This window comes from Lepidochelys kempii, chromosome 9, assembly GCF_965140285.1.
Source record: "Lepidochelys kempii isolate rLepKem1 chromosome 9, rLepKem1.hap1, whole genome shotgun sequence".
Lineage (NCBI taxonomy): Eukaryota > Metazoa > Chordata > Testudines > Cheloniidae > Lepidochelys > Lepidochelys kempii.
Window position 1 is genome coordinate 58,922,059 of NC_136388.1, and position 23,724 is coordinate 58,945,782.

Genomic DNA, 23,724 nt, shown 5'->3' on the forward strand with positions numbered 1-23,724 from the left:
TGCCAGAGGGACACCGGCTGCCTGCTCCAGGCTTGGCAGGGGCATGTGTGGCGGGGGGCAAGGGGGTTCCCATGGCACATTTCTGGAGAAGGTTGAGTTAAACACAAATGGCAGGGGATGCCAGTTGCTGTCCTGGCAGAGATGGGCAGGTCACAGGCAAGGGGTACCCAATTCCTCCCACACACACCGGGCATGTGCCAGACAGACCCCCTTCCCTAAGCTGGGGAACCACTGGGGATCAAATGCAGTCACGCAATACGCATTTTCCCCTGTCCCCTACTGCCTCCCAGGAACTCTGCCCCTGCCCTGCTCCAACACCCCCTGCCCCACAGCTTCAAACACCCTGGGAGGGGAGTGGTGCCTCCTGCTGCCAGTGGCTGGCATGGCGCAAAGGGCTCAGGGTGAGGCAGGGTGAAGGAGGCGGCAACTCCTAGTGTTTAAGCAGGGTTGGCTCCCCATCCCCAGGGACAGACAGACAAATCCCCCTGACAGCCTTCCCCTGCACCTCTCCACAAGCTGATACTCAGCCGGGCCAGGCTCAGCCACAGGGCCTGCCCACCTGGCACCAGAGACTGCTTGCAGGGAGGATCTCTTACCGGCAAGAACGCCTTCCTCCCAGGCCAGGGCTCGCTCTCCTCCAGAGCCTTGTGGGGAACAGAGCAGCAGCAGTCAGAGCACCGTGGCACCCAGGGGTGGGGGTGGCAGCGGTAGCCATGGTGGCTGGGCTGCATGTTCCTCTGCAGCAGTGTGGGGCACATGTCGCTGGAGCAGTAGAGGCAGGGCTCGCAACGCAGTGGGGCCGTCCCGGCACAGGCCCGGGCAAAGGGCCGCAGGTACTCGAACTCGGCATGCCGCGGGAGGCCGGCATAGCACACAGGCGGCTCCAGGCAGCACTCAGCATAGGCGGGGAGATTCTGCCGCCCAGGTGACAGGGGTGGGTACGATTGGTCCACGGAACGGCGCCGCAGCTCCCGGCACTCAGCACTCAGTGGCTGAAAGGCGTGCGGCTCGGCTGCCTTCGGCCGGAAGCTGGGGGGCTTGCTGTGCCGGGCCGGGAGGCGCCCCATGCACCTGCTGGTCTCCTCAAAGAACTTCCTCCGGTCAGCGAAGGGCAGCAGGTCAGCATCCTCCGCCAGGCGCAGCGGGGAGGCAGGCGCCTCCGGCCCCTTGGCGTACGCCTTCCCAGGGCTCAGGACCCGCTGAAGCTTGTGCTCTGGAGACCACCGCCACCGGCCCCCAGCTGCCGGAGCCCTGTGCTTCTCCCTGTCGGGGGCAGGGGGGCTGGGGCCTTTCCGTGCAGACTGGGGGGTGGGGGCACTCCTGTCAGCAGGGCGGCCGAGGCTCCTGCCAAGTTTCCCAGCAGGTGCCACACCCGACGTGGGGCTCAGGCACCTGGCTCTGGCTTGTGCCATGCCTGAGCTAGGCAGCCTGCCCTGTGGCAGGGCTGAGGAATTAGGGGGGCTCTCACACGGCTCGTCAGTCTCCTCCACTGGCTCCTCCCCACACAACAGAGCCACAGAGCCCTTGCTCTTCTGCAGCTGGGCCTTCCTCCTCTGGATCTCATTGCGCAGGTTGGTGGCGAAGCGCTCGCTCCGGCGCCGAAGCTGGGCCGATCGCTGATGAGAAGGGCCCAATTTCCTGGCACATGGCCTGCTCTCCCCAGACTCCTTCCCCTCCTCTACCAGTGCCTCGGAGCTGCACGTGGGGATCAGGCCAGCAGGCTGCGGAGGTGTGGCTGACTCACCGGGGGTGCTGCAGGATCTCTCCAGCTCTGAGTAACACCTGTATGGCCCCTGGCTGTGGCAGGAGTCCTGGGCCCAGCTGGGGGAGTGCTGGGCTTGCGTCGTGTGGTCGTCAGCCCGGTCTGTGCCCATGGCCGGATTCCCGCACAACTGCTCTTTGGCATCCTCTGTCTGTCGGCCAGGGCACGGCTGCTCCAAGTGCAGCGGGTTCACAGTCCATTGGTGCCCGTCCTGCACCTGGGTATCCCAGCAGCTGCTGCCTGTGGCCACAGTCAGGGAGTGCAGCTGGGATGCCAGCAGCTGCTCAGGGGCGCTGTGCCGGTGCCCCTTCCGAGGAGATGGGGGAGGGTCACCATTGGTGCCTGGCTCTCCTTCGTGAGCACCGTTGTCCTGGCACTGCCCACGGGCAGCTCCGTGGGGATGCTCTGTGCTCTCCCCTAACAGCTGCTCCATGTCCAGGTGGGAGCTCAGCATGTAGTACTGGTCGGCAGACAGGCGCTCTTTCGGATGGCCTCCAACCCCCTCGGGCTCCTTGTCTCGCAGGCAGAGCAAGGTGTCTGAGGTCCACCTGCCCGGGAGGTGCAGGACATCGGCGGGCGCGGAGGCCCGGCGTCGCTCGGTGCCAGCTGGCTGGGGGTTGGAGGCCCGGAGGCTGTCCCTCCTGACGGGGGGCTGGGGAGGGGCGCCTGATTTGGAGGAGCCTGACAGGTTGCTCTCGTGGGGGCATGAGGAGGGCCTGGAGTTGGGTGCCAGGTGCCCACACAGCTGGCAGGAGACATCTGCCCCCTCGCTGCCTGTCTGCAGGTAGCGCCCCTCGTGGGCTCGGCTGGGGCCCAGGCCCTGGAGGATGGAGTCTGTGGAGGAGGTCTCCTCGGGGCGCAGGGACAGGGCATAGTCCGAGGTGTTGGAGCTGGCTGAGAAGGAGCTGTAGGCAGAGTCACGTTTGTTCTGGTACATGCTCTGGTCCACGGGCGAGAGGCTGCCCTCGTAGTAGGTCTGACTGGGCGGGTCCAGGCTCTCCATGCTTCCAATGGAGCTGCTCTTCTCTGTGCTGCAATGGCGAGACAGCTGGGCCCACTGCAGGGACAGGTCACTGGAGAGAGACACAGCAAGTGTGAGCGGCACCGGGCAAACACCCTCCCCCCCAGCGCCATGGGAAGAGGAAACCCGGCCTGTGCCGCACGGTGCCGTTCACAGGCCAGGTATAGACCAGATGCCCCTTGGCCCAGTGCACCCCTCAAACACCCCAGCTCTGCAAGCTCACACAACACTAGCAAGCTCCTGGGCAGCTCCCCTGCCATGGTCAGGAAGGAGTCGCTCCCCTGTGGGCACTGCACAGGGGGCCCAGGGGGGAGTGGGGCAAGAAGCTGGTGCAACAAGGGGTGGGACCTCCTGCCTGCCCCCGCTGGGGACGGTTGGTTCCAGCCTTGCCCTGGCCCCACTGTGGGCAGGGGCTGCGTGCATCAGGTATCTCCCTGTTCGGTGGATTAAGTGGTGGGCAGAGCCAGGTGATGCTCCCGGAAGAGGTGATCTGCCCATTCCAGCTCCGCTCGTCTCACTGCCCTTCGCCCAGCCCCAGGATGCTAGTTCCTATTCTGAGGCAACAGGGGTCGCAGCCAGAATTACTGCACATAAGCGAGGGCAGGATTTGGCCCGCAGGGGGAGGGGGGGATCCACTGGGCCCGCAGCATGCTCTCGCCTGTCCTCTGGGACTGTGGGCAGTGTGGCATTCGCAGCCCCCCACTTGGCCAAGACAGCTGGGATTTGTTAGCTCCGTGCTCGCAACGCAGCTGGCTCTGGCCCGCCACCCTTCCTGCTCAGGAATCGGAGCTCAGCAGAACAAACCAGAGCTGGAAAAAGGGGGGAACCATCCCCGGGGAAGACAGGGAGACAGCCACGGAACAGGGCAGCTCCTCCTGTCAGAACGGGCCTAGGGGGCCCTGTGGCAGTACCAAAGGGCCCCAGTGGAAGGCGGGGCAGCAGCCAGCCAGGCCAGCAAGGGGAAGAACGTGCTGGGCTTGGAGACAACCCAGCCCAAGGTGGAAAATTCCAGGGTGAGACATGCACTCATGCTGGGATAAAGCGTGCTCTGGAGAGCTGGCTAATGGCGTGTCACAGGGGCCATGTGGCCCTCTGGTCCGAGCCCTCTGTGTTACAGCAGGACAAGGATGTTTTTCCCACAGCCCAGGCACAGAGAACACTAAGGCAGAGCTCAGCCAGGGAACTGAAGGGCTAACGGTGACAGACGGGTTGCATTACCCCGAGGGCCAGGGTGAGAGCAAAGCTCACATCTAAGGGACCCACTCCTGGGCAGCTCTGGGGAGCATGGCTGGCCTTAACTCTGCCCTCTGCAATCCTCCAGGGAAGAGAAATGAGTCCAGGCTCAAAATCAGCCTCAGCCAACCTGGAGCCACCTATGCCTGGCTGGCAACCAAGCGACCATTGCTGGGCCCCGGCCCAGCGCCTGAGGCCCAGAGGCAGCCCAAGGCAGGGGCTCCAGAGGTGGGGAGCAGCTAGCTTGGGTCTGGATTGCTCCAGCAAGGGGGCATTTTAGAGCCAGGCACCTGCCAGGGCTCCTCCACCCAGAGGGCTCTCAGGTGCCCCAGGGCAGCAAGTCCAGGCAGGCAGAGCCAGTGGCACACACTGGGCTACACCCCAGCTGCTGTGGGACTCACCTGGAGTCACATCCTGAGTGCCAAGACAAGCTGAAGGTGTCGGAGGGACAGTGCATGGTGGCAGCCTCGGTCCGGACCTCGGAGAGTTTGGCCAGGTGCCAGGAGTGGGGCCTGATGACGGGCACGTTCCTCCTGCCAAGAGCAGCACAGAGCCAAGAATGGAGAGGAAACCAGGCTGAGGCATTGGGCTGAGCTCACTTCCTGGAGAACTTCCCGTCCCGTCCTCCACAGAGAGGCTCCCTTAGCGGGACATCCCGGAGGAGTTCCCCATTAGCTTACTGGGGTCTTTGGGGGCGTCCTCTCTCACCCTGTGTCTGCCCAGCCCAGAGGATGGCATCCCACGCTCCCCATCCTGGGGGAGCTCCCGTCCCTCTGAGCGAAGGGCTGGGAGCTGCTGGCACTTGGGGGTGGGAAGTGGGTGCCTCCCACCAGGCAGACAAAGCCATCCAGGGCATGGAAGCCCTTTCTCCAGGCTGCCCCTCATGGCTCTCCCCACTCCTGCCTCTCTGCCAGCAGGGCCAGGGATTTGCTCCCCACCAACTGAAACAATGGGGGGGACCCCTCCCTCCGCAACATTCCAACAGGCAGAGGAGGGGCCAGCGCTATTGGGATAAAGGCCCCCTCACCCTTTGGGTGATGAGAATTTCAGTCCCCATTCTACCCACGCACTGCACCTTCCCTTTCCAGCACAGTACCCCAAAGCCTGGGATATCCTCAAGCCCCAGCTCCCAGAGTCATGGGATTATGTTCGGCCCTCAGTGTGGGATTTTGAAAAAGCAGGTTTCTAGCCCTGGTGGCTGGGAAGAAAAGCTGGCGAAGGGGCTCCGCCAGGCTCAGACGCCAGGAGACGGAGGAACCAGCTTCGGGTCTAACGCCTACATTTTAAGCCAGTCTCATGATTTCTGCGGGCTGGACTCACACTGGCTGAGTGCTGGGGATTATCCAGGCAGCCCCACCCCCACCCTCTATGGGCATTGCTCCAATAGGTAGGACAACTTGGAAAGTCGGGCTCATACCAGGAAGCCAGGGCAGGGCCCTAAATAAAGATCCCAGCCACCTCCACAGAGCACTAGCCCAGGCCTGGCTCTGGATGGCAGGGGGCAGAACTCAGGCAAATCCCCCCAGTAATTCACAGCCTTGGGTGATCCCATTGGGAGACTGGGAGCCCTCTGACTGCCACTGGGCTACCAGGGTAGGTAGCCAAACTGCCACCCACAGGAGCACCCAGACTGGTAGCACCCTGCCCCCACAGAGCAAATAGGGGCATTTTAGCTGGGCCTGGCTGCACACACAAGCTCTCCACCAGCAGTACAGGGTCCTGCACTGCACTCACAGGCCAATGGTGGGACTCGACCCCAGGCTCCCAGAGCCAGGCCAAGAGACTCCCTGCGATGGCACGTTACTGCTGCCCCAGCCTGAGTATCCCAACAGCACGTGGGGTACGGCGGGGTGCTGGGGGACGAAGTGGCATGGAGGGAAGGAGCCAGGTTGGCAGGAGACAGAGGAGTCAACATGAACTATGCATTGGCTGAGTTGGCTTTCATCCCCCTTCCCAGCCCCTGGGCCTGCCACGCACAATGCCCCACGGGGGGAGGGAAGGGGACTCTGAGCAGAGCCTTGGAGCTGCTCAGTGCCCCAGAGCCCTACACAACAGCATCACACCCTGGTTCAGCACAAGCCCAGCAGCCCAGGCTGGACTGAACAGAAACCAGGGTCCAGCACGGTGTGACACAATGAACAGGAGCAAGGGGAAACTGACGCCAGAAGGACAGGGCTGGGAGCGGGAACCAGCCGGGTTCCCAGCACAGGGTCGCGCGGTGCTATTAACACATGCTGCAGGAGGGAGCAGCCAGGGGGAGAATGACTTCACGCCAGGCCAGCCCGGCCCCTCAGGGAAGAAGTGGGCTCTGCAGAGCCGTCTCCCTGCTCTCAGGGGCGAGGGATTTGGGATCCCAATCCCGGAGTCGCTGACGTGCAGGCGGTGCCGGGCGAGAAGTGTAGAGGAAGCTGTTGTGTGGGGGTCAGGGACCGCGTGCTGATAGCATGGCAATAATGCCAGGATTTATGGGCTCCGTGGGGTCGGTGCCAGGCCAGCACAGCAGGACTGCACAGTTGCCCGCTCCTGCGGGGAGACGTGCTCCTGGCAGGCGCATGACATGGGGGGGGGGTCAGAATCACCCCCAGGAAGCCCAGAAGGTAGGCTCAGTTGTTCCACTACAGGGCACCACATGAGTCCTGTGGCAGCCCAGCCCAGTGAGGGATGGGCACAGGAAGCTGTGCCAGGCCACATGGTGCCGCGGCGCAGGGGCTGGGGACCCAGCCTGGAATGCCCTGACCCGTCCCTGCACAGCCCTGCACCACCACCGTTAGCTGGCACTGAGCAATCAACTGCTGGCACATGGCCTGGCGCCCCAGTGCTGGCCCTGAACTCCTGGCTCCTCCAGGAACAGCCGCCCAGTCTAGGCTTCTCCAAGCAGCTGCGTGCCCCAGACGTTGCCTTTGGTCTGATCTGCAAGGGCAGCCCCTCATCCAGCTGCAGACCTCGGGGGATAAGGCCGAGGTGCCCATGCTGCTCAGTCGAGGGCAGTACCAAGATCAGAGGGGGTCTTGCTGAGCCCTGCAGGTTGCATCCTGAGTTGTGAGGGGAGGCAGAGATGACTGCAGCAGCCGGCCACGGGCGAGCCACAAGCCCCTTGCCAGGCCTGGAAAGACAGGGTGCAGTGCAGGGGAACATGCCACTTCTCAGGAGACCCTGACTCCACCCAGACTGGCATTGAGTGAAATGGGCTTCAAAACCATTAGGAACCTTAGGGGCTTGGCTACATCATGAAGCTGTCCCACGACTGGGCAAGACCAGCTGCTTCTGTGTTGTGTGAGGCAGGACTGGGACACAGGGGTGGAGGAGGGGGGGCCTGGGCTCTGGCAGAGCTGTGTGTGTGTGGAGCCATGGGCTGGGAGATCAGGGGCTATGGGTCGGGACTGAGGGGCACCAGCAGAGCTGTGTAGAGAGGAGCTCAGGGCTGGGCTAGCAGGGGACTGTGGTTTGGGAGTGAGGGGCACCGGCAGAGCTGGGGTGGAGCCCAGGACTGGGCTAGCAGGGGGCTGCAGATCGGGAGTGCGGGGCACCGGCAGAGCTGTGTGCTCAGCATGGGAGTCACAGGAGGTGATGCTCTGTCAGGATTCAGGCACACTCCAGTGGGAGAGGGGGCAGGTGCTATGCAGGGCCCCAGAGAAGAGCTGTCTGAAAGCCACAGGACAAGCAGTGCTGGGGAGCCCGAGCTGTGCCCCACGTCTCCTGGCAGAAGTTGCCAACTTCGGCAAGGCACAAGCCAAGAAGCAGGGCATCCATCCTTCCCCATGTCCCACTGGGCCTGGCTCCCTCCAGGGCAAACCAGGCTGCTCCCCAGAGATAGGCTGTAAGGGGCCATCAGTGCCAGGAGCCAGTGGAGCCCTGCCAGCCCAAGGCCCCGTACTCACCATGGATGCGGGATTCCAGAGAGATCTGGGCTGGGTGTCCCCAAAGACTAGAGCGTTGCGTCCCTCGTGGCCGACCTGCTGCCCCTAACGCCTCCCCCAGGAGCACAGCCCAACCCCCCCGTGCTGTGGAGCCACGAGCCTGGGTGCCACGTCAGACCACATAGACGGTGCCCTCGCTCGCTGGCTGTGCCACACCGGGCAGCCTCTGCTAGCACTGTGGCTGCCGACCCCGATCCCAGTGCTCTCCGGGAGTCTTTGCCGGTCCGGAGAGCCCCACCCCCAGGCCCAGCGGCCAATCGTCTACCTGCTCCCGGGCACCCGCAGCAGCCAGGAAGGGAGTGAGGAAGCGATGTTCAGGGGAGATAAGCTCTGGACAGCAAGGAATTTGCTGCCATATGGGAGAGAAAACAGGGAGGGAGCTGGCTGGGGCTGGAGAGCATCCCAGGGCTTCCTGGCTCCGTGAGTAGCCATGAGGAGGAAATGGGACAGCAGGCACGAGCAGAGCCACCAGCACCAGCCCCGCTGGCCCAAGAGCCCCATTAGGCACACTGAGTCAGTGGGACCAGCAGGCTCCCAGACAGGCCCCCTGCCCTGCTCCTCGCAAGGGACTCAGATCCCAAGAGTCATTAGCGCCCTGTAGGAAAGGGGACCACCCCTGCACCCACAGGCTCTCGGCCGAGACGGGCTGTCCTGGGGATCAGGGAGCATTTCCAGCTGCAGGGGAGAGCAGGGCCTATGCATGGCCTTAGTGCTCCCCTCCTCTTCACAGTAGCTGCTTCCCACAATGCCAAGGGCCACAGGGCTAGAGAAGGGATCTCTGGCTGGCATGCCCAGGGGCTGCCTTTGCCAACATCTCCCGCAGCCATTTGTGAGGGGCCACGGCTGCCCCACATGGCAGCACGAAGAAGCCAGGTCAGCTTCTGGCCAGGCAGGCCGGCCAGGCCCTGATGTCAGGGTGCACCCAGCACCCTGTCCCGGGGAGACCCCAGCCAGAGTTGGGGAGGCTGTGGGCTCTGCCTGGGGACTCGCTCCAGTACTAGTGCTGATTGCAACAAAACAAACCACAACAGCTGCAGCCGCTTCCCTGCCCGAAGCAGCTGGGCTTGGCCGCCCCCCACCTCCGGCCCTTGCCCTCGCACAGGAAGCCGTGGGAAGAGCCCGGGAAGAAGGAGGTCACAGGGGGGTGGAGATTGAAAGAGATCAAGGGGAACGGGCAGCCCTGCAGCCTCAGCTCTGGGGAGGGTGGCAGGGCCAGGGGGTTAGGGGAGCCCCTGGCTGGGGGCAGGAAACGTGGCTGGAGCCTCGAAAGCCAGCTCAGAGCTCGGGGCCAGGGTCATTTCACCCTCCCCCAATCCCCCAGCCCCACGTGAAGCTCCCTGGGCAGAGCCCCCAGCCCATGTCACTGGCACTGAGCAGCCCCACAGCCGCAGCAAGCGCCGGGTTCTGCGGGCTGATCCGGGCTCATCGGGGAGACCTTCTGGCCCAGGGAAATGGTTCCTCGGGGGGCAAGGGGGCACTGTGGTCAGAGATACTGGGTCCCTTGGGGCGTCCCCTCCCAGCCAGTGCCACACCTCTGCAGCTATCTCCCTGCCTGCGGTCGAGGGATGGAGCATGGGGATCCTGGCTGCGCTGGCCCTGGCAGAAGAAGCCAGTGGGCCACCCCGAGTCCAGGGGCTCCTCTCCCCAAGCAAGGAGCCTGGCTGCCACAGTGCTCAGGAAAGGCTTCGGGCCCGGACTTCGGGCCAGAGATTGGGTGCCAGCCCCAGGGCAGCCACCCCTCCTGGGAGTGGCAGGGCGTAGCCCCCCTGGGGAGGGGAGAGGGTCTGGGGCTCAGCAAGGAGCCATCCCTGACACCACGCCAGGGCTCTGGGGCCAACAGACTGTGCTGTGTCCTGCCCCACGCCTCCAGTCCAGGCACTTCTAAACAGTAGAAAACAGTCACATTCCAGCCACCAGAGGGCAGCAGTGGCTCAGGTTGGGAGCACCATAGGACAGCAGGGCCAATGCCTCCCCAGTCCCTGGTCGGGGCTCACCAGGCCTGGAACCGGGGGGAGGGGGGGGCGGGGGTCCCTACTGAGCCAGGGCCCCTTACAGCCAAGAGCAGGGGCCTTTCCTAGGTCTCCAGTACACGGGAATCCACACCCAGGCCAGCCTCTTCCGGGGCCCATCACCTGGGTATCTGGCATCGCAGGAGCAAGCTGAAACAGTCAAAAGGCTTTAGGGCTCCCTGGGGCTGCACAGCCCAGAGCCCTGCCTAGGCAGAGACCCAGCTGTGCCCCCATACACCAGAGCTTGCTGCTGGAGCTCAACCGAGGCTGCCTCCCTCCCGGCAGGGGCATCAGGAAGCCCAAAGGGGCAAAGAGCCCTGGCTCCAGCCAGACCTTCCGCCCAAGTCCTCACACTTTTGCCAGCGCCCCAGGGGGTGGAGGGGCGGGGGGCCTGCTGTCAGCTCCGCAGCCACTATTAGGACAATAAGACCCCCCACGGCTAGACTCACCCACCCCAAATAATCAGGAGATAAAGGGGGCAGGGCACTGGGGGTCTGGAGATAAGGTGGTGCTGGGGGTCAGCCCCAGGGTTCTCAGAGCAGAGAGGAGACAGACACACCTGACTGCTGGAGGAAGGGGGGGTCCGACCCCCACTGCTCCTCCTCCCTGGGTTTGGAGGTCAGGTGCCTCCAAAGAGACAGGCTGAGCAGGGAGGGGGTTGTGAGGGGTTTCTGAGCTGCTCCCAGCTAGCAGGGGAGCCTGGGCCTGCTGTGGGGAGTGGGGGGCCCAGTAGAACCAAACAGGGGCCAGGAAGCTCCACGTGCAGGAGAGAGGTAACCCAGCTCATTGCCCCTCTGTGAATGGGGAAAGCCCAACACACACACACACCAGTTTCCCCCAACCCCCTGCCCTCACCTGCTGGGACAGCCCTGCTCAGAGCGTCTCCTCCCCAATCCCCAGTTGAGGTGGCCTGGCGGGGGCTGGCAGAGAAGGGAGATAGGGTCCCATGGCCCCCCCTGTACAGCAAGGCAGTGAGCCAGGCACACACCCGGCCCCCAGCCACATGCTCCTAGCCATCCCCAGATGCAGCCTCTAGCCTGGAGCCCTAACTCTGGGCAGTGAGTGCCAGGGGGCTGGGGCTGCTGGGGAAATGCCTCTGCTCTGGTCTCTCCCCTGACTGGGCCGGACGGGGCCTCGCAGCACCCAGACATACCAACCCGGGGCCTAGTCAGCTCAGCCCCTCGCTGCCCCCCAGCATCTCTGGGGCGGGGGGGGACCCCTCCTTACACTGCTGCCACCTGGATTCTCCTACGGTTCTCCCCTCTGCCCACAGGGTGGGGCCCTCCCTGGGGCCTGGAGACCCCCAGCAGTGCTGGCTCTAGGACAATTCACCCACTCTCCATGTTAGGACAGACCAGCCAGGGCCCCGCTCTCCTACCTCCTCACAATCATCTTCAGCGTGCGATAGGAGCCCTTGATGAGGACGAGCGCCTCCTGCCGGGAGCCGTACAGCGGGGTGCCGTTGATGTTCACCAGCTCGTCCCCGGTCCGCATCTTGCGGGACAGGGCCGCCTTACCCCCATCTTCAACCTAGGCACAGATCCAAGACAACCCAGATGGGCCGGGCGCTGTGCTCACCCGCGCACAGAGGGGTGTGGGGCAGCCAGGCCCTTGATTTCTGGGGATGCCCCAGTACCCTGGCCAGTGACGCAGGGAACCCGTTTCAACACATCCAGCTGTCCAGCCCTCACCGCGCCCCCCTGGCACCCGTCCTGCCTTCGAGGGGAGCCCCAGGCCCAGCTACTGCAGGATAGAAGTCTCATGGGATTGGGAGTTCGCCAAACGATGGGGGTGCCAGGGCCACAAGGCCAGAGCTTGGAACACACCATGTCCATGGAGATGTCCCGCCAGGACCCTTTAAGGTAGGGTGCAGGGTGGTGCATATATTGTGGGGGCTGGAAAGTCATTGCGGGAGTCAGGGCCTGAAGGCCTCCAGGTGACAGCCTCCCTGCCGCCAACCCCTCCCTTCACCCCTACATCCCCATTCATAGGGTTTCCAGGTGTCCTGTTTTCAACCAGAATGCCCAGTCGAAAAGGGGCCCTGACAGCTCCGGTCAGCATTGCTGACCAGGCCATTAAAAGTCTAGTTGGTCACCTGCAGTGGGGTGGGCAGGGTGCCTGCCCGGCTCCGCGCAGCTCCTGGGAAGCGGCCGGCATCTCCTTCTGGCTCCTAGGCATAGGTGCGGCCATGGGAGCTCCATGCGCTGCCCCCGCCCTGAGCGCTAGCTCTGCAGCTCCCATTGGCCGGGAACTGAGGACAATGGGAAATGTGGGGGCCGCGCCTGCAGGCAGGGGCAACGCATGGAGCTGCTGGGCTGCGCCTCCACCTAGGAGCCAGAGGGAGATGCCGGCCACTTTCTGGGAGCTGCCTGAGACTAGCAGCACCACCCGCAGCCCACACCTCTCATCCCATCCTGTGCCCCAACCCCCTGCCCTAGCCCTGAGCCCCTTCCTGCATCCAAACTCGAACTCAAGAGTCCCCTCCCATACTCCGACCCCCTCAACCCCAGCCCAGAGCCCACACTCCCAGCCGGAGCTGCAGCCCCTCTCGTGCCCCAACGCCTTGCCCCAGCCCAAAGACCCCTCCTGCACCCCAACCCCCTCGCTCCCTCCCGCACCTCTGCCCCAGCCTAGTGAAAATGAGGGAGTGTAGGAGAGAGTGAGCAATGGAGGGAGGGGGGGATGGAGTGAGCAGGGGTGGGGCCTCAGAAACAGGGCAAGGGTGTTCGGTTTTCTGCAAATAGAAAGTTGGCAACCCTACCCATCCATCGCCAACAAAATCCACATAAACCCCCATTCCTCCTCCTCCCTCCCAGCGATGACATTCAGCTCCTCTACCTGCCTCCCCACCTGCTCGCCAATCCAAGCTGGCGATGGGGGAAGATGATTTCCTGGGGTGGAGGCGGCAGCAGTGCCCCCAACCTATACCACCATGACACAGCGCCTGGAGACCAGCTGTCTGGCAGCAAGTGGCTCGGCCGGCTAAGTCTGAAAGAAGGTGCCAGCATATCACTGGGGACACATGTCCCTGCACAGCCACCAGCAGACCAAGACACAGTTGAATGGACTGGCTGGGCTGGACACCGCCCGCCCCCTCCCCCCTCCCCCATCCCAGTATCCCCTCTGTCGAAGGCATCCAGTTTCCTCCTCCCCCAGCCCTAGGTTTTCTCTCAATCCCAGTCATATTACGCTTGAACCCATCACTGAACCTGGCACACAAGAGGTTAAAGGGCACGAAGCAGGGGGGAGGGGCAGCAGCTGACTCCCTCCCCCACCCAGCTGGCTGAGGGGAGACGGCCCCTCTGGCTGATGGGGCGCTAGGCTGCCATTTGGGGAAATCCCTCCTCCGGCTCTGACAGGACAGGCCATTCTCAAGTGCTCACCTGGGAGTGCGGCCAGCCACGAGCATGAGGCTCCATGAGCATGTCACTTGGCCCTGATCCCTACACGCCCAGCAGATCCCCTTACCACCCGTGCCCCAGGGCACGGCAGTCCAACACCAGCTCCCAGGTTGGCTGCTATTAACCCCAGCTGGCTCAGGAAAGAGGGTACCCCCGCTGAGCCGCAGCGTCCTGCCTGAAGCCATCATGCAGCTGCTGGGTGAGGCCTGGGGCTCACAGCCCAGCTCCTAGAGGGGCATGTCCCATGCCACTAGAACCAACTCTGGCCTCCCCTGTGCAGGCACCTGGAAGGAGACCGAGCTAGAAGGGGCCACAGCAAGAGAGCTTCCATCTCCACCTAGGACAGTCTAGCTGGCGACATTCACTAAGGAAAATCACCCTGCTAAGAGCTTCAAGAGAGGATCGCTGGTGTGACGGGAGTCTCGGGTCTCAACCCAGCTTTCTAGGGCATGGGGATTTTTGTGCTGGATCAGAACCGAGGCCCAGTACCCCCCTCAAATGGTGGCCAAGAACAGTGGCTGAGGAGGAAGCTGTAAGAACTCCCACAGCCAGCAGCAACACGTCCTGGGGAGCCTGCCCAGAGCTGGCTTGTGGGCCTGAAGTGGATGGGGGTCCCGGCCCTCATGCAGCTGCTACCCCCCAGTGTGCTGTGGATGCTCACGTTACCCCCAACCCCTCCCACACCATAAGCCCCAAGCTCCTGAACAGCCCACTCTCCCACACACAGCCCTTGGGGGACCTGGCTGCCAGCGCCCGACCCTGCCCAGCCCTCAGGAACCTGGGTTAATACAGACCAGGTGGGAAGAACATGGATACAGTGATTGCAGCAGAAACAGAAAAAACCAAGCAGCCTCAGAGCAAAGCCCAGGGCTCCCGCCCCGGGGTGGCCAGCCTGAGCCAACATGCCCCACGCTCCAGGGCAGACTGGGCCCCAGGGTCCACTCACTCACACTGGAGTACCCATCCTGGGCTGCCATCGAGCCCCCTGCCTAACACCAGTGTGCATGGGGGGGGGTGTTTATGCCCACTCATGAGGCCAGCACAATACTCAGCTAGACTGGCATGCTCCGAAGAGCCTGGCAGCTCTTGGTGGCCCCCACCCACATGGCGCCCCCACTCCAGGACAGCAGCTCCCTGGTCTGGCTGCTGGAATTCCAGAGCTATGGATCTGATCCGACTCTGGCTGCTAGCAGCACCCGAGCTCGCTCTGACAGAGCGAGTAGCCCTGCGCCAGGGCCGTTGGGGAGGCCAGCAAGCTAGGCCCACCTGGCCCCAAGCGCCAGGGTCACAGCCTTGTATTGCCCTCCCCACTCTGTGGGAGAAAGGCCATGCAGAACACGCCAGCGACCCTCCAACCCCTCATCCCTGTGCCTAGCCCCACTTGGCTCCTGGCAGCCTTGGTGACAACACACCGTCCTGCGGCACCGTCCTGCACTGCTAGTCACTGCCCCAGTGCCCATCACCATGGCATGTGGACACCCACCATCCCTCAGACATTCCCTATGGGCCCTCCTGCCATGCTGCACCAGTGCAGCTGGGATTCTGGTAAACCCTGGAGAAGCCAGAAGGTGCCTTGAGTCCTGGCCAGGGATCGGCTCCGCGGGGTGATCCTGCTCCCCCAGGAGGCTATCAGGGCTCCTGCCACTGTCTGCTGCACCCACTGAGGGCAACGCCGACCTGCACATCACACCGCAGGTCCAGCCCTGTGCCTGACCCCCGCTCTCCCCCAGCACGGGCTGCACAGGTTAGACAGGGCAGGTCTTCCCATCCCAGCCATCGCTCTGCACGCCCCAGTGCCCATCCTCCACTATGCCCCCTTCCTCACCCACCACTTTGGCACTCCTGTCCCCCAGAGCTTTAACCAATTCCCTGTTGGGAGGATACCACACCCTGGACCGGTCCCAGATGTGGACCCCCCCACACTTTGCCTACACCATTGGTGCTGCTCCTTTATCTGCAAAGGGGATAGGCCATCAATGCCCCTTCTCCATATCAATGCCCCCAGACAGAGCTGAGCCTCCCTTCCCCCACTCTGACCCAACCCTGCTTGGGGAGCTTGGAAATCCCAAAGCAGGAAAGCCGAGTTCCCCCTCCCTCACAAGCAGTGCACTAGGGACCAAGGTGTTATACAGCAGCGGCGCTCGTACCACTCTCCAAAGGGTCTGGTGCTTCCGGGTCCACAAAACCAACCTGGCAACTGTTGGATCTTGGCCTGGGACGGCTGTCGAATCAACCGTGGGGGATCCGCTGTGGGACAGGAGGCTTCTGCCCCAGGGGGCCAGGTGCTCCCAAGACAGGCCAGGCTGGGGTGGAGGCATGCTGAGCCGAGCAGCCCAGCAGGGCGTGGCGTGGCCTGCCTCCCTCCCCCGCCCCAGTCACATGCATCTCACAGCAAAGAAAGGAAGCTGAAAAATGTCTCTTGCTCTCCCCGCAGATTCCCCAGCAGCGTTGGGGCAGCACAAAAGCCCATTGTGGAGCTGAAATGCCAGCCCAGTGTCCAGAGCTCCCAGTCACCCTGTCCATGGTATCAGTACATCCACCCCATGGCAAGCGTAGGACAAGGGGCTCTGTAGGCGAGGGGAGCTGGGCATTCCAGCTCCCGGGCATTGCCAGCCTAGATCAGTGCCTGAAAGTGCTAGTACCGACAGCCCCACTTGCTGATCGGTGGGCAGCGTGGACTGGGGCCTTGGCTCCTTGCCACTGAACAGAAACTGGCCCCACATTGGCACAGACAGGTTCCCAGTGCTGCCCATCTCCACAGAGAGGCCAATGAGTACATGTGCCTTAGAGGCAAGGCTGCTGCTGTCCCCTGCAAGGGGGCCCCTCCAGCCCAGGGCAGCATCGGGGTGTGTGCGGAGGGGTTCCCCATGCTGCACCTCCTCTGGGGAGGAGACTGCTCCTGGGGCTGGGAGACAAGCACTGAATCAAACCAACATATGAATCCCTGGGCAGGGTGAATCCACGGGCGCAGCAAGGTGGCCGGTGACTCCCTGCGCAGAGCGATGGTATCAGCAAGAACATAGCAAAGGTATGCCAGATCTCACCAGCAACAGATGCATGGAGCCCAGCACAGAAGAGGAGGCTGAGGGAGCGCACAAATCAAAGTCCAAACCTGGAGCATGGAGCCAGAGGAGGTGAGACTGGGACAGAGCAGCTGAGAGCATCCCCAACACAAGGAGAGAGCTGGCCTCAAACCATCAGGGGTTAGGAGACAGCCCAAAGACCTCCCAACTCATCTGGGCAGGCAACCGCCTGCTGCGGCTTCAGCAGCATTCCCAGCATCACCTGCCAGATTCCACTGTGTTGGCTCCTGTGCTGCCCCCTCTATACCAGGAAACTCCTGGATCAAACTCAAACAGCTGCTACTGCCTCCACCTTCAGATCCCTCCATAAGGGCCCCTACAGCCCCGATGCCGACAGAGCGCAGCTGTCTGACCTCAGGGCTTGGCAAGTTCCTCTAGAGCTTCTCGCAAATGGGGTCTGGACCCCCAAATAAAGCAATTCCAAATGCCCAGTGGTGCCTCATGGGAGCTAGAGTTCACAGAGTTGCCAACTCTCATGATTTCGCCCAGCGATATTTGGTGCTTTTTCTCAAGCCCCAGCACCTGGAGTCCTGTGACAAAAGGAGAATCTCAGCCTTCATTTTAAAAACCCCTATGCTTCTAGCTCTCCGAAGTGCAGGGCAAATCTCACCAGACCAGCCTGGACACTCAGCAACCAAACCAAGAGAGCCCACCTTTTACTCTGCATTCGAAATCTCCTGGTTCTGGGGGGCTGACTTGTGATGTTTGAACACTTGGGGTTGGCCATGCTGCATTCAGACTACATCTCCCATGATGCACTCAGGTAAGGGGAGTAGGCACATGACAGGCACCGCTTGCCACGGTGCCCCATGGGAAATGTAGTCTGGCCAGAGCACCTGGCCCATAGAGAACAGGAGCCAGAGGGAGCTGAATTACAACTCCCATGAGCAGGGTGGATTTGATTTAAATCACCAGTCAGGAAGACTCGATTTAATCATGAATTTCTATATAAAAATGCATTCTTGTTGGTTGTTATAACCTTAATACATATTCTTCACAGATAGAGGAACTTCATTAAAATATTCCCAAACTGGGTCTCTTTTATGGCCTGCTCTCATTATAGGTTTTCCCTTCTAGAGAGAGGGAATGGTATGGTAGATCTCAAATCAATGAAGGCTACACTCAGAAAGACCTCAAAATTTCTGGAATATGCTGGTCAAACAGTTTCACTTTTGTTTCTACTGCCTGTCCATCCCTTCTCACATTTATCTCCAGACATCTTCTCCTTGTCCAGATCTATTCTGCCCCCAACAATCTTCTATTAATTGAACTTTTTGAAACTTTGCACTTTTAGAAAGAGGTAAGGGATTGACTCTGTACACAAATTTGCAGAGGGACAATAGGGTTGAGGTCTGTTATTTCTCACCTCTATATATTAATTAATTAAAAACATTTTTGCTGTTAACAAGCATGTTATCTCTGAAGACACAAATCCACAGTTTGAGAACGGCAAAACTAAGCATCTCTGATGGTATCTTCTAAACTCAGCCCCATTGGATAGATAGAAAGATTAACCTAAATAATCTATACAGAAGTCCTTGGAACCCCATAAAATGGGGACCCTAATCCATGAACTGTTGGAACTCATCTACAAACTTTTCTTAAACATTACTTGAACATACTGTCTCTTACTATAGAATTCGAATTTATAATCCCTATTCCATGATGAGATATCTTTGAGCTATAATATTTCTTAATTAAAACTATCATCTTTAGATAGGTTTTTTCCTCAAAAAACATTTTATCAAAACAAATCTGATGTAAATTTCAAAAATCAGATTTTTAAAATTTTTTTAAAAAAAATCCACCCTGTCCATGAGGCAAATTTCAAAAATCAGATTTTTAAAAATTAAAAAAAAAAAATCCACCCTGTCCATGAGGCACTGTGATGCCATTTTCACAGCAAATGGAGTCCATCGTTTCAGACCAAATATCGACCCTCCCAAACAATAATTTGACTGGAAAACTTCTGCCCAGCTCTATAGTCCTCTCCCCTGCCCCTTGCTCCCCACACAACCCCCATGGAAACCGCCACCCAAGCTACAAGCCCCAGAACTAGCCAGGCAGGGCCAGGACTCACCCAGATGCATTGGCTTGCACCCCCTTCCCAGCCCACCTTTGTCCTTCGGCTGGAGGCCCGCAGTGCAGCGATGGCCTCCTCTCTGTGTTCATACAGCACCCAGCAGGGCCTCTGAGCACCACCATGCTATCACTATTATCTGCACCCACTGCAAGCCATGAGGCCACCGTGCCCCTGGCAGGAGCTACCATGCCCCAACATGATGCATGTGCATCACTAGGGGGTGCTGTGCAGGGGAACAGCGGGGTGGAAGCCAGCCCTGATACAGCACCATCACCGCAGGGGCTTAAAGTGCCATAGGCAGGAAGGAGTGTAGCACTAGCCCAGGGGTGGATAAACTTTTTGCCCGAGGGCCACACCGGGGTTGCGAAACTGTATGGAGGGCCGGGTAGGGAAGCCTGGCCCTCCACACCCTATCCACCCCCTCCCACTTCCCACTGCCTGACTGCCCCCCTCAGAACCCCGACCCATTCAACACCCCCCCCCGCTCCCTGTCCCCTGACTGCCCCCTCCCGGGATCCCCCACCCCTAACCACCACCCCCAGGAATCCCCCCATCCACCCCCTCCCCGCTCCCTGTCCCCTGACTGCCCAAACCTATCCACCGCCCGCCCCCCAAGACTCCCATGCCTATCCAACTGCCCCCTGCTCCTGTCCTGACTGCCCCTTGGGACCCCCTGCCCCTTATCCAACCCCCCTGCTCCCTGCCTCCTTACCATGCTGCTCAGAGCGGCAGGACTAGCAGCTGCCCCGCACAGTTATCTGCGCTACCTGCGTGGCTGCGTAGCTGCGGGGTAGGGGGGGACAGCAAGGGAGGGACCAGAGGTCTAGCCTGCCCGGCCAGAGGCTCAAGGGCCAGGCAGGACGGTCCCGTGGGCCAGATGTGGCCCACAGGCTGTAGTTTGCCCACCTCTGCACTAGCCCCACTGCAACAAGGGAAACTGAGGCACAAACAGGGAGGAGCTTACCCAATGTGGCAACACAGAAAGAGTCAGGAGTCCAGTGCCCTGCTCAGTTTCACTGCCTCTTTGGGTTCAGCGGCCCCCACCACAGGGCACCCCACACACCCCTCCAGGCGAGAGGCCTGTGTTTTGGTCTCCGGTTCTGTTCCCCTGGATCTCCAACAGGCCCAGCCCCCTTTGGGCAGGAGGAGCACCCTGCCTGCCCAGCCCAGGGGGCCAAATGTCCCCCACCCCCAAGCAATGACAGGGACAGCTTCATGCCACGCCCCACACGCTCACCCCACGCTTGGTGCCACAGCTGGCCGATGGACTCCAGCACAACAGCAGCTCGGCTCTCACTTGGTTCCCCCACCCGCTGGGCTCCATTCGGTGGGGTAGGGGGTGGGAACGTCCCACAGGCCAGGGCTGCCCATGGCCCCTCCAGTGCCATGGCACAAATGGGGTGAGTGGGAATCTTCTGAATGACCCTCTCATGCTTGGTTCTGGTGCCAGAGCACCCACACCAGCCTGCTCCTCCACAGCCCATGCATGGGCAGTGCCAAGGAGGGACGGGCATGGCCAGTGGCTCATGCCTAGGCTTGTCCCCAAACAGGATGTGATTGAGCCTGAAGATCCTTCCCCAGCTGATGGAACTGGGTAAACTGGCTCCGCTCCCACAGGGGTACCTTGCCTGAGTCCCTCCCGGGAGGGGCAACAAGGGGCCATTCCAACACCCATCACTACTGCACCCCCACATCACTGACCATCCCCCTGCCAAAGTGACAGCACGGCTTCTGCAGGATCTTACCTGTGGTCCCCAGCACTGCACTGAACGCCAGGGCACCCACCAGGCCCTGCTCTGGCACAAGCTGCAAATAACCTGAGCTGGATTCCCAAGCTGGATTCCCGGGAACGGGCTGTGGGGCCCCAGCTTGGCAGAGTCCAATGTGGGGCTTGAGGATGCTACAGGCCAATGCAACCCCCATAGAGCATGTGCTCCCCACCGAGCCAGGGACACCCTGCCCCAGATCCTCACTTCTATGGGCAAACAGCCTGGTGCTGCCAACTGGGTCCAGGGCAACTGACTCAGAGGAGAGCACAGCCATGCCAGCTCCTGCAAGCACACCAGCCATCCCTGGGGACAGCGACTCCCAGCCAAGGAGATACCAGACGTGGCCCTGCTTACCTAGCAAGGCCTGGAAGGAACTACAGCTTCAGATGAGCCAAGGAGACGAGGTGCGTTTCTTGTCACTTCCTCACCTGCAGCTTTGGTCGCATCCACTCCACAAGCCCCACGGCCCCCAGCACACAGCGGGCTCTCCCTGGGCGTGCAGCAGGCTGGCCATGGGGCTCCCCACAGGCCCCCCCGACAGGCACGCTGTGGCTGCCCACGGGGCCTAGCAGACTCCCCACAGCCTCTCAGAACACACTGGGTTCCCCCAGCCCCTATGACATGCAGCAGGCTCCCCACAGCCCCCCAGCAGGGCCCCTGGAACACAGCAAGCTCCCCTGGCCCCAGGAACTCCCGGGGCTCCCCGGTGCTCGCTGACAGTGCGACGAGTCACAGGCTCAGCACAAAGTTCTGATCGACGCCAGCCAGGGCAGAGCTGGGATTTGGAAAAGAAAATAAATATCACTCCAGTTCCCAACGCCGGATTCCTGCCATCTCTGGCGCGCTGCTGAAATAGAGTCCAGATGAGGGGACGGCCCAGTACAGCTCCCACCCCATCTTTCAGATCCCAGCCAGGAGAGGAATCTCAGTGCCTGAGGGAAGGAGCGGGGAGGGAGTTGCACACCAGCCCCAGGTCACAGCAGGCACTGGGCTCTGTGCAGCCCATGGAGAGAGGTGTTAGCACCACCATCCCTGGCATGCATGGCACAAGGCACCAGGGTACTGCCCCCAGGTGCTGCCCTCTGGCACTGCCAGCTCCAGCTGAGCCACAGACCAGAGATGGTAACAGCACAAGCTCCCGCTAGCCAACCTGCCCTGGCTGAACCCCTCCGAGGGAGAGAAGGGCTCCGGGGAGGGAGGGGGGACAGAGGGGCTCCAGCCCACCTGCTCTATGTCCCCCCTGCTCATGCTGCAGGCCAGGGAGCTCCCTCAGATGCCTGGAGGCCAAGAGGGGCTCGAAGATGCGGCCGTGGGCAGGCAGGCATGCACGGGGGTCAGAGCTGACTTTGCTTATGGAAGGTGGTTTGTCTGAGCGGTCTGTTTTCTTGGAGTGGGGGTGGTGCAAGGCCAGTGCCAGGACCAAGGGCAGGAGAGCTGATGGGGCTGGGCTGGGATTTCCCTGCCTGTCCTGGGCGGGGCAGAACACCTCAAGCCTCCCATTCATCTACCTCGGGCCTCCAGGGCTGCTCCTGGGGACAGGGAGATCCAAGGACAATGTTAAGCACCACTTTGGCAGATACAGCTCAGCCACCAGCTCTCCCCAGAATGGCTGGAATCATGCGGGGGGATGTGGGGGACGGGACGGGACATGCCAGCGATTCCATAGGACCCCAAATTGGAGAAGAGGGGCCAGGACCAACACAGCCAGAGGGGCTGCAGATCGGGAGTGAGGGGCAGCAGCAGAGCTGGGGGAGGGGGGAACCCAGGGTTGGGTTAGCAGAGGGCAACAGGTTGGGAGTGAGGAGCATGGGCAGAGCTCATAGACTTTAAAGCCAGAAGGGTCTATCATGATCATCTAGTCTGACCTCTTGCACATTGCAGGCCACAGAACCTCACCCACCCACTCCTATAATAGACCCCTAACCTCTGGCTGAGTCACTGCTGTCCTCAAATCATGATTTAAAAAGACTCCAAATTACAGAAACTCCATCAACACTAGTTTAAACCTGCAAGTGACCTATGCCCCATGCTGCAGAGGAAGGTGAAAACCCCACAGGGTCTGTCTCAATCTGATCCAGCGGAAAATTCCTTCCTGACTGCTAATCTGGTGATCAGTTAGACCCTGAGTATGTGGGCAAGATCCACCAGCCAGACACCTGCAGGGGGAGCCCAGGGCTGGGCTAGCAGGGGCTGCAGGTCAGGAGTGGGCAGAACCAGGGGTAGATAGCCAGCAGGGGCTGGGACAGTACCATGCCAGTGAGCATGAAGCACCCTCGACTGTAAAGGCCCATTTGGCATGGACCAGCAGATGACTGGGCGCAGGGTGAAACAGGCACTGAGGGGAGCTGGTAAATGGTGACACCTCCAGAGGGGACAGAGTCCAGCACCCTGATGCTAAGCTCCTCAGGCTGGAAATTGGATCAGTGCCCCACACTGCCCCCAGAGGTGCCAAGGGAACCACTCTCCAATAGGCAGGCTGCTCCCATGGGGTGGGCAGCGCAGCTCTGCATGTTGGCAGAGAGCAGGCTTCCTGCAACCCCCTGGACCCCACATGGGATGGTTCCAGGGCATTGCACCCAACAGGAGCTTCCAGCACAGCCTGGGGCCCCCTCTGCCATCCTGGCAGCTGCCCCCCAAGAGGCAGATGCAATGCTGAGCATGGGGCCCATACAGGGCCCTGCCCGTGGGAGATGCCAGCTCTGAGACCTTCATTGATGTGAGCAGCAGCATGGACACTCCAGCCCCACTACAGGAAAAGCAGGCATCATCTTTGCTGTAACTGCATAGGCCAGCAACAGCCATGCACCCCTTTGCTCCCAGTGCTAACAGGAGGCTGCTCCCCATCCAGGGCTCTTTCAGCAGCAACCCCCCATCTGCCAGAGCCCCCTCTCCCTCTGGGGCAGCATCCCTAGCTCACTGTGAAGGACAGTGACCCCCAGCATCAGAGGGCTAGTGACCCAGCTAGGGACACAGCCTGGCCTGAGGCAGCTCATGCTCTGCCCTGACCACTAGGAAACAGCTGCCCAACAGCCCCATCAGCCCAGAGCTGGGAGAGGAGCAGAAGGTTGCAGCCACAGGGATGCACCCAGGGCAGCAGGACAAGAAGAGTCCGTGGCCAGGCACTCACAGCAAGGGCAAGGGAGGGCCTGGGATGAGGAGGGGCAGACCTGGTCAGACTGGGCTTTACTGGTGCCGTTACAGCATCAGCTCTCGCTGCCCCGGGGATCCTGGCCTCTCACGCCCCCAGGCTCCACATGTGGAAATGGAGGCACAGAGGTCATGTGGCCTTAACTGAGGTCATCCATCAGCTGCAGCCAGGAGCCCAGATCGGGACGCATGCCACTCGCTGGGAGCCATGGGTCAGCTTTCACCCTGCGCCACACGAGAGGCGCTGCCCAGGAAAGTGGGCATTGCCCAGTGGGAGCAGCTTTTGGCCTCTGCTCCCC

At 61.4% G+C, this 23,724-nt stretch overlaps 1 protein-coding gene across 2 annotated transcripts in view; it reads right to left on the minus strand.

Moving 5' to 3' along the window:
* SHROOM4 (shroom family member 4) overlaps positions 1 to 23,724 on the minus strand; it is a 61,758-nt gene that overhangs the window by 14,940 nt on the left and 23,094 nt on the right. Inside the window, exons 2-4 of one of the 2 annotated variants that reach the window (XM_073360588.2) lie at positions 11,321 to 11,472; positions 4,418 to 4,549; positions 597 to 2,835 (exon numbers count right to left, since the gene is read on the minus strand). In XM_073360588.2, the coding sequence (XP_073216689.2) occupies positions 597 to 2,835; positions 4,418 to 4,549; positions 11,321 to 11,472 (2,523 nt within the window). The other variant, XM_073360592.2, reaches the window with a different exon arrangement.